The 10,000-nt window shown below is 48.7% G+C and overlaps 1 protein-coding gene across 4 annotated transcripts in view; it reads left to right on the top strand.

Moving 5' to 3' along the window:
- The window catches only part of mipol1 (mirror-image polydactyly 1), an 86,735-nt gene that overhangs the window by 47,318 nt on the left and 29,417 nt on the right, over positions 1-10,000 (top strand). For all 4 annotated transcript variants that reach the window (XM_044375413.1, XM_044375411.1, XM_044375412.1 and 1 more), the window contains exons 9-10: positions 367-400; positions 1,374-1,544. In XM_044375413.1, coding sequence (XP_044231348.1) covers positions 367-400; positions 1,374-1,544 — 205 coding nt within the window. The remainder of the gene's footprint in view (positions 1-366; positions 401-1,373; positions 1,545-10,000) is intronic.

Raw genomic sequence — 10,000 nt, 5'->3', positions numbered from 1 at the left:
ACAAAATTACTGCGCAGCTTCTGCAGAGCTCGGTCCGGCCGACAGGCTACTCAGGTCCAGGTTTAATTTAAAGACGGGGGGGTCGGGCCCCTCCCTCTGATATTCTGAGTTTGTATCGTGTCCTTCCAGCTCGTCCTCTGTCTGCAGCACATTCACTGTTAAACATCAGTGACTGATTACAGATTATTGATTATTGTGTCTGATGATGACAGACGATGTGATACTTTTTAGTTTCTCTCTTTGTGATGTTTATTCATTTCTCTGTTGAGCAGAAAGGTATGAAATAAACATCTAAAACACACACACACACACACACACAGTTAACATTAAAGCTCACTGATACTGAAACTGTCTCTCCTTTTTCAGGTTGGAGAATTTGAACCTGGAGGACACTGACATGGTGAAAACACACAACTCACTGTTTACTAATATGCTAACATGTTGCTAATATGCTAGCATATTATGCTAACAGGTTTATTTCTATGTAGGTCTGCACACACAAGGAATTTGCCCTGGTTTTGTGCTGCATAGCAGTCAAAATACACAGAAAAATCAAGTAATCATGAATAATATAAAATAGAAATTTACTTTAGAAATATGTAAAATATATTCTAAGTGAAAAGAGCTGTTAAAGTTTAAATCCAAGAGAATGTAATGTACAAAATATTGACCAGAAATGTGCAAATGTTCATAATATAAACAGTATATGCAGTGTGCAGATAATAATGCAAATGTTTGTTAATGTTTCTCAATGTTAGATATAAGATAATGTGCCAAATGCTAACAGTCTGATGATATGCTAACAGTCTGATAATATGCTAACAGTCTGATGATATGCTAACAGTCTGATAATATGCTAACAGTCTGATAATATGCTAACAGTCTGATAATATGCTAACAGTCTGATGATATGCTAACAGTCTGATGATATGCTAACAGTTTGATGATATGCTAACAGTCTGATGATATGCTAACAGTCTGATGATATGCTAACAGTCTGATGATATGCTAACAGTTTGATGATATGCTAACAGTCTGATATGCTAACAGTCTGATGATATGCTAACAGTCTGATAATATGCTAACAGTCTGATAATATGCTAACAGTCTGATGATATGCTAACAGTCTGATGATATGCTAACAGTCTGATAATATGCTAACAGTCTGATAATATGCTAACAGTCTGATGATATGCTAACAGTCTGATGATATGCTAACAGTCTGATAATATGCTAACAGTCTGATGATATGCTAACAGTCTGATGATATGCTAATTGTTCATATCACAGTTTGTTTGTAGTTTGTAATTTTGGAGGTTTTGAGGTTTAATCGAATTGATTATTGATAATCTTATCAGATGTTTGATCTTCAGGAGGTGGATGAGCTGCTTCGGTGTGTCTGCGATGCCGTCTCTGTGCAGGAAGTTGAACACTTCGGTTCAGTTCTGGTTCAGCGTGTCCGGTTGGCAAGCCAACGGCGAAATGACATCACAGCCCAGGAGATGAAGGCTGTGATGGAGGAGAGAGATGGGTCCGTCGCCAAGGTGAGTCCACTTACCTGTCTGTCTGCTCACCTGTCTGTCTATTCACCTGTCTGTCTATTCACCTGTCTGTCTGCTCACCTGTCTGTCTGCTCACTTGTCTGTCTGCTCACCTGTCTGCTCACCTGTCTGTCTGCTCACCTGTCTGTCTGCTCACCTGTCTGCTCACCTGTCTGCTCACCTGTCTGCTCACCTGTCTGTTTGTCCACCTGTCTGTCTGCTCACCTGTCTGTCTGCTCACCTGTCTGTCTGCTCACCTGTCTGAGCAGCTGTACAATCATCCACACATCACAAAACATTGAGAAAGACTTCGTTCATTTCATTTAACCAAGAAAACAAGTAAAGTGTGACTGTAGATTTCAGTCTGCTTGAGGTCAGCAGTTTAACCCAACGATGCAGCTCAGTGCAGCATGACGCAGCTGGATGCAGAATGATGCAGCTGGATGCAGAATGATACAGCTGGATGCAGAATGATGCAGCTGGATGCAGAATGATGCAGAATGATGCAGCTGGATGCAGAATGATGCAGCTGGATGCAGAATGATGCAGAATGATGCAGCTGGATGCAGAATGATGCAGCTGGATGCAGAATGATGCAGCTGGGTGCAGAATGATGCAGCTGGATGCAGAATGATGCAGTTGGGTTCAGCATGACGCAGCTTGCCTCGAAGCAGCTCAGTGTACGGCGGCATGTTGGCGGGTTACGGTGGCCCCAGCAGCCCAAACCTCAAATATTTGCCGTGTGAATCTGAACATGAATATTTTGAACGGTGTGAAAACAAAGCGAGCGGAGACAAATATTGACTCCAGATTCAGTCGACCTGACGAGCCGACAGGCGGCTGTTTGCTGAGTTTATACACCTGTTTGTGTGTGCGCTTGTATAGCACATGCAGTGTGAGTGTGTGTGTGCGTGTGCATGCAGTGTGAGTGTGTGTGTGTGATTTGAATGTAATCTGCTGGATGTTTGCAGCTGCTGACAGACACTCAGAGTGAGTGATGTTCAGGTGTCTCCCGTCAGAGAGCGGTCTCATTGTCTCACCTGGATGACATCACCTGTGAGTCAGGAGGCTGGAAACACTTTCAACCCTCTCAAAATGATTTCATTATCAACTCAACAAACAGTTTGACAAAGAGGAGTTTTACTTTATCACCTAAAGTCTAACTGTAAACTGCATACGTGGAGTTAATATACATGAATATTTATAATCATAAATATATACCGTCTCATTAAAAACACAAATATGACATAAATGTATTAAAGTCAACTGTGATAAGAATCTATCAATAATCAATACGTGAAGATGTGGACAGGTTGATTAAACCTCCTCGTCTCTCTTAGTTCAGAGTTATGACAAAACCTGCAGACGTTCATCTGGATTCATATAGAGGCAGAGAGATGAAGAGACATGAGAGGATGGAGGGAGGATGGATGGAGGATGGAGGGAGGGAGGATGGAGAGAGGATGGAGGGAGGATGGAGGGAGGGAGGATGGAGGGAGGGAGGATGGAGGATGGAGGGAGGGAGGATGGAGAGAGGATGGAGGGAGGATGGAGGGAGGATGGAGGGAGGATGGATGGAGGATGGAGGGAGGGAGGATGGATGGAGGGAGGATGGATGGAGGATGGAGGGAGGGAGGATGGAGAGAGGATGGAGGGAGGATGGAGGGAGGATGGATGGAGGATGGAGGGAGGGAGGATGGATGGAGGGAGGATGGAGGGAGGATGGATGGAGGGAGGATGGATGGAGGGAGGAGGGAGGGAGGGAGGATGGAGGGAGGATGGAGGGAGGATGGAGGGAGGATGGATGGAGGGAGGGAGGATGGATGGAGGGAGGATGGAGGGAGGGAGGATGGAGGGAGGATGGAGGGAGGATGGAGGGAGGGAGGATGGAGGGAGGGAGGATGGATGGAGGGAGGATGGAGGGAGGGAGGATGGAGGGAGGATGGATGGAGGGAGGGAGGATGGATGGAGGGAGGATGGAGGGAGGGAGGATGGAGGGAGGATGGAGGGAGGGAGGATGGAGGGAGGGAGGATGGATGGAGGGAGGATGGAGGGAGGGAGGATGGATGGAGGGAGGATGGATGGAGGGAGGGAGGATGGAGAGAGGATGGATGGAGGGAGGATGGATGGAGGGAGGGAGGATGGAGGGAGGATGGATGGAGGATGGAGGGAGGGAGGATGGAGAGAGGATGGAGGGAGGATGGAGGGAGGATGGAGGGAGGATGGATGGAGGATGGAGGGAGGGAGGATGGATGGAGGGAGGATGGATGGAGGATGGAGGGAGGGAGGATGGAGAGAGGATGGAGGGAGGATGGAGGGAGGATGGATGGAGGATGGAGGGAGGGAGGATGGATGGAGGGAGGATGGAGGGAGGATGGATGGAGGGAGGATGGATGGAGGGAGGAGGGAGGGAGGGAGGATGGAGGGAGGATGGAGGGAGGATGGAGGGAGGATGGATGGAGGGAGGGAGGATGGATGGAGGGAGGATGGAGGGAGGGAGGATGGAGGGAGGATGGAGGGAGGATGGAGGGAGGGAGGATGGAGGGAGGGAGGATGGATGGAGGGAGGATGGAGGGAGGGAGGATGGAGGGAGGATGGATGGAGGGAGGGAGGATGGATGGAGGGAGGATGGAGGGAGGGAGGATGGAGGGAGGATGGAGGGAGGGAGGATGGAGGGAGGGAGGATGGATGGAGGGAGGATGGAGGGAGGGAGGATGGATGGAGGGAGGATGGATGGAGGGAGGGAGGATGGAGAGAGGATGGATGGAGGGAGGATGGATGGAGGGAGGGAGGATGGAGAGAGGATGGATGGAGGGAGGATGGAGGGAGGATGGAGGGAGGATGGAGGGAGGGAGGATGGAGGGAGGATGGATGGATGGAGAGAGGATGGAGGGAGGGAGGATGGAGGGAGGGAGGATGGAGGGAGGGAGGATGGATGGAGGGAGGATGGAGGGAGGATGGAGGGAGGATGGATGGAGGGAGGATGGAGGGAGGATGGAGAGAGGGAGGGAGGATGGAGGGAGGATGGATGGAGGGAGGATGGAGAGAGGGAGGGAGGATGGAGAGAGGATGGATGGAGGGAGGATGGAGAGAGGATGGATGGAGGGAGGATGGATGGAGGGAGGATGGATGGAGGGAGGATGGAGGGAGGATGGAGGGAGGATGGAGGGAGGGAGGATGGAGGGAGGATGGATGGATGGAGGGAGGATGGAGGGAGGGAGGATGGAGGGAGGATGGATGGATGGAGGGAGGATGGAGGGAGGGAGGATGGATGGAGGGAGGATGGAGGGAGGATGGAGGGAGGATGGATGGAGGGAGGGAGGATGGAGAGAGGATGGAGGGAGGATGGATGGAGGGAGGATGGAGGGAGGATGGATGGAGGGAGGATGGAGGGAGGATGGAGGGAGGATGGATGGAGGGAGGATGGAGAGAGGATGGATGGAGGGAGGATGGAGGGAGGATGGAGGGAGGGAGGATGGAGAGAGGATGGATGGAGGGAGGATGGATGGAGGGAGGGAGGATGGAGAGAGGATGGAGGGAGGATGGATGGAGGGAGGATGGAGGGAGGATGGATGGAGGGAGGATGGAGGGAGGATGGAGGGAGGATGGATGGAGGGAGGATGGAGAGAGGATGGATGGAGGGAGGATGGAGGGAGGATGGAGGGAGGGAGGATGGAGAGAGGATGGATGGAGGGAGGATGGATGGAGGGAGGGAGGGAGGATGGAGAGAGGATGGATGGAGGGAGGATGGATGGAGGGAGGATGGATGGAGGGAGGGAGGATGGATGGAGGGAGGATGGATGGAGGGAGGATGGAGGGAGGATGGATGGAGGGAGGATGGATGGAGGGAGGATGGAGGGAGGATGGATGGAGGGAGGATGGAGGGAGGGAGGATGGATGGAGGGAGGATGGAGGGAGGATGGATGGAGGGAGGATGGATGGAGGGAGGGAGGGAGGGAGGATGGAGAGAGGATGGATGGAGGGAGGATGGAGAGAGGATGGAGGGAGGGAGGATGGAGGGAGGATGGATGGAGGGAGGATGGAGGGAGGGAGGATGGATGGAGGGAGGATGGAGGGAGGATGGATGGAGGGAGGATGGATGGAGGGAGGATGGAGGGAGGATGGATGGAGGGAGGATGGATGGAGGGAGGGAGGATGGAGAGAGGATGGATGGAGGGAGGATGGAGGGAGGATGGAGGGAGGATGGAGGGAGAGAGGATGGATGGAGGGAGGATGGATGGAGGGAAGATGGATGGAGGGAGGATGGAGAGAGGATGGAGGGAGGGAGGATGGAGGGAGGATGGATGGAGGGAGGATGGATGGAGGGAGGATGGAGAGAGGATGGATGGAGGGAGGATGGATGGATGGAGGGAGGATGGATGGAGGGAGGATGGATGGAGGGAGGATGGAGGGAGGGAGGATGGGAGGATGGAGAGAGGATGGATGGAGGGAGGATGGATGGAGGGAGGATGGAGAGAGGATGGATGGAGGGAGGATGGAGGGAGGGAGGATGGAGGGAGGATGGATGGAGGGAGGATGGAGGGAGGGAGGATGGAGAGAGGATGGAGGGAGGGAGGATGGAGGGAGGATGGATGGAGAGAGGATGGATGGAGGGAGGATGGATGGATGGAGGGAGGATGGAGGGAGGATGGATGGAGGGAGGATGGAGGGAGGATGGATGGAGGGAGGATGGATGGAGGGAGGATGGAGAGAGGATGGATGGAGGGAGGATGGAGGGAGGGAGGATGGAGGGAGGGAGGATGGATGGAGGGAGGATGGATGGATGGAGGGAGGATGGATGGAGGGAGGATGGAGGGAGGGAGGATGGATGGAGGGAGGATGGATGGAGGGAGGGAGGATGGAGAGAGGATGGATGGAGGGAGGATGGAGGGAGGGAGGATGGAGGGAGGATGGATGGAGGGAGGATGGAGGGAGGGAGGATGGAGAGAGGATGGATGGAGGGAGGATGGAGGGAGGGAGGATGGAGGGAGGATGGATGGAGGGAGGATGGATGGAGGGAGGATGGAGAGAGGATGGATGGAGGGAGGATGGATGGATGGAGGGAGGATGGAGGGAGGATGGATGGAGGGAGGATGGAGGGAGGATGGATGGAGGGAGGATGGATGGAGGGAGGATGGAGAGAGGATGGATGGAGGGAGGATGGAGGGAGGGAGGATGGAGGGAGGGAGGATGGAGAGAGGATGGATGGAGGGAAGATGGATGGAGGGAGGATGGAGAGAGGATGGATGGAGGGAGGATGGATGGAGGGAGGGAGGATGGAGAGAGGATGGATGGAGGGAGGATGGAGGGAGGATGGATGGAGGGAGGATGGAGGGAGGGAGGATAGATGGAGGGAGGATGGAGGGAGGATGGATGGAGGGAGGATGGAGAGAGGATGGAGGGAGGATGGAGAGAGGATGGATGGAGGAGTGATGATGGAAGGATGATGGAAGGATGATTAGATGATGGAGGGGTGACAGATGGAGAGAGGATGGAGGGAGGATGGAGAGAGGATGGATGGAGGGAGGATGGAGAGAGGATGGATGGAGAGAGGATGGAGAGAGGATGGATGGAGGGAGGATGGATGGAGGGAGGATGGATGGAGGGAGGATGGAGAGAGGATGGATGGAGGAGTGATGATGGAAGGATGATGGAAGGATGATTAGATGATGGAGGGGTGACAGATGGAGAGAGGATGGAGGGAGGATGGAGAGAGGATGGATGGAGAGAGGATGGAGAGAGGATGGATGGAGGGAGGATGGATGGAGGGAGGATGGAGAGAGGATGGATGGAGAGAGGATGGATGGAGAGAGGATGGATGGAGGGAGGATGGAGGGAGGATGGAGAGAGGATGGATGGAGGGAGGATGGATGGAGGGAGGATGGAGAGAGGATGGATGGAGAGAGGATGGATGGAGGGAGGATGGAGGGAGGATGGATGGAGAGAGGATGGAGGGAGGATGGAGGGAGGAGTGATGATGGAAGGATGATGGAAGGATGATTAGATGATGGAGGGGTGACAGATGGATGGAAGTGTCTGAGAAGCTCCGCCTCCTCCTGGTGAATGAAAAAAACAAACCTTCATGTTTCCCCACAGTAAATGACAGGCTGCTGTCGTCATGGTAACAGGCCTGCAGCAGAACACTGGCAACCATAGCAACAGTCGTCAGGGGAGTAGAGGAGGAGGGATGAAACAGAGTCATGAGATGAAGCAGTGCCAATACTTATAAAGTACTTATACACATGAAGCAGTACTTGTGGAGATAAAGTGGTATTTATAGAAATGAAGTGGAGGTGAAATGTTACCAGTACATATAAAGTACTTATACACATGAAGTGTTACCAGTACATATAAAGTACTTATACACATGAAGTGTTACCAGTACATATAAAGTACTTATACACATGAAGCGCTACCAGTACATATAAAGTACTTATACACATGAAGTGTTACCAGTACATATAAAGTACTTATACACATGAAGTGTTACCAGTACATATAAAGTACTTATACACATGAAGTGTTACCAGTACATATAAAGTACTTATACACATGAAGGGGTACTTGTGGAGATAAAGTGGTATTTGTAGAAATTAAGCAGTACTTCTAGAGGTGAAATGGTACTTGTAGTATTGAAGTGTAACTTGTAGAGATGAAGCGATATTTGTAGTATTGAAGTGTTACTTGTAGTGATGAAGCGATATTTGTAGTGATGAAGCAATATTTGTAGTATTGAAGTGTTACTTGTAGAGATGAAGCGATATTTGCAGTGATGAAGCGATACTTGTAGTATTGAAGTGTTACTTGTAGAGATGAAGCGATACTTGTAGTATTGAAGTGTTACTTGTAGAGATGAAGCGATACTTGTAGTATTGAAGTGTTACTTGTAGAGATGAAGTGTTACTTGTAGAGATGAAGCGATATTTGCAGTGATGAAGCGATACTTGTAGTATTGAAGTGTTACTTGTAGAGATGAAGCGATACTTGTAGTATTGAAGTGTTACTTGTAGAGATGAAGCGATACTTGTAGTATTGAAGTGTTACTTGTAGAGATGAAGCGATAGTTGTAGTATTGAAGTGTTACTTGTAGAGATGAAGCGATAATTGTAGTATTGAAGTGTTACTTGTAGAGATAAAGTGATACTTGTAGTATTGAAGTGTTACTTGTAGAGATGAAGCGATAGTTGTAGAGATGAAGCGATACTTGTAGTATTGAAGTGTTACTTGTAGAGATAAAGTGATACTTGTAGTATTGAAGTGTTACTTGTAGAGATGAAGCAATATTTGTAGTATTGAAGTGTTACTTGTAGAGATGAAGTGATATTTGTAGTATTGAAGTGTTACTTGTAGAGATGAAGCGATAGTTGTAGTATTGAAGTGTTTCTTGTAGAGATGAAGTGATATTTGTAGTGATGAAGCGATATTTGTAGAGATGAAGCGATATTTGTAGTGATGAAGCGATACTTGTAGTATTGAAGTGTTACTTGTAGAGATGAAGCGATATTTGTAGTATTGAAGTGTTACTTGTAGAGATGAAGTGTTACTTGTAGAGATGAAGCGATACTTGTAGTATTGAAGTGTTACTTGTAGAGATGAAGCGATACTTGTAGTATTGAAGTGTTATTTGTAGAGATGAAGCGATACTTGTAGTATTGAAGTGTTTCTTGTAGAGATGAAGTGATATTTGTAGTGATGAAGCGATATTTGTAGAGATGAAGCGATATTTGTAGTGATGAAGCGATACTTGTAGTATTGAAGTGTTACTTGTAGAGATGAAGCGATATTTGTAGTATTGAAGTGTTACTTGTAGAGATGAAGTGATACTTGTAGAGATGAAGCGATATTTGTAGTATTGAAGTGTTACTTGTAGAGATGAAGCAATATTTGTAGTATTGAAGTGTTACTTGTAGAGATGAAGTGATATTTGTAGTATTGAAGTGTTACTTGTAGAGATGAAGCGATAGTTGTAGTATTGAAGTGTTTCTTGTAGAGATGAAGTGATATTTGTAGTGATGAAGCGATATTTGTAGAGATGAAGCGATATTTGTAGTGATGAAGCGATACTTGTAGTATTGAAGTGTTACTTGTAGAGATGAAGCGATATTTGTAGTATTGAAGTGTTACTTGTAGAGATGAAGTGTTACTTGTAGAGATGAAGCGATACTTGTAGTATTGAAGTGTTACTTGTAGAGATGAAGCGATACTTGTAGTATTGAAGTGTTATTTGTAGAGATGAAGCGATACTTGTAGTATTGAAGTGTTTCTTGTAGAGATGAAGTGATATTTGTAGTGATGAAGCGATATTTGTAGAGATGAAGCGATATTTGTAGTGATGAAGCGATACTTGTAGTATTGAAGTGTTACTTGTAGAGATGAAGCGATACTTGTAGTATTGAAGTGTTACTTGTAGAGATGAAGCGATACTTGTAGTATTGAAGTGTTACTTGTAGAGATGAAGC

Source organism: Thunnus albacares, chromosome 15 (assembly GCF_914725855.1).
Source record: "Thunnus albacares chromosome 15, fThuAlb1.1, whole genome shotgun sequence".
Taxonomy (NCBI): domain Eukaryota; kingdom Metazoa; phylum Chordata; class Actinopteri; order Scombriformes; family Scombridae; genus Thunnus; species Thunnus albacares.
The sequence above is the reverse complement of the archived record's forward strand: the minus strand, read 5'-3'. Positions and strand labels throughout refer to the sequence as shown.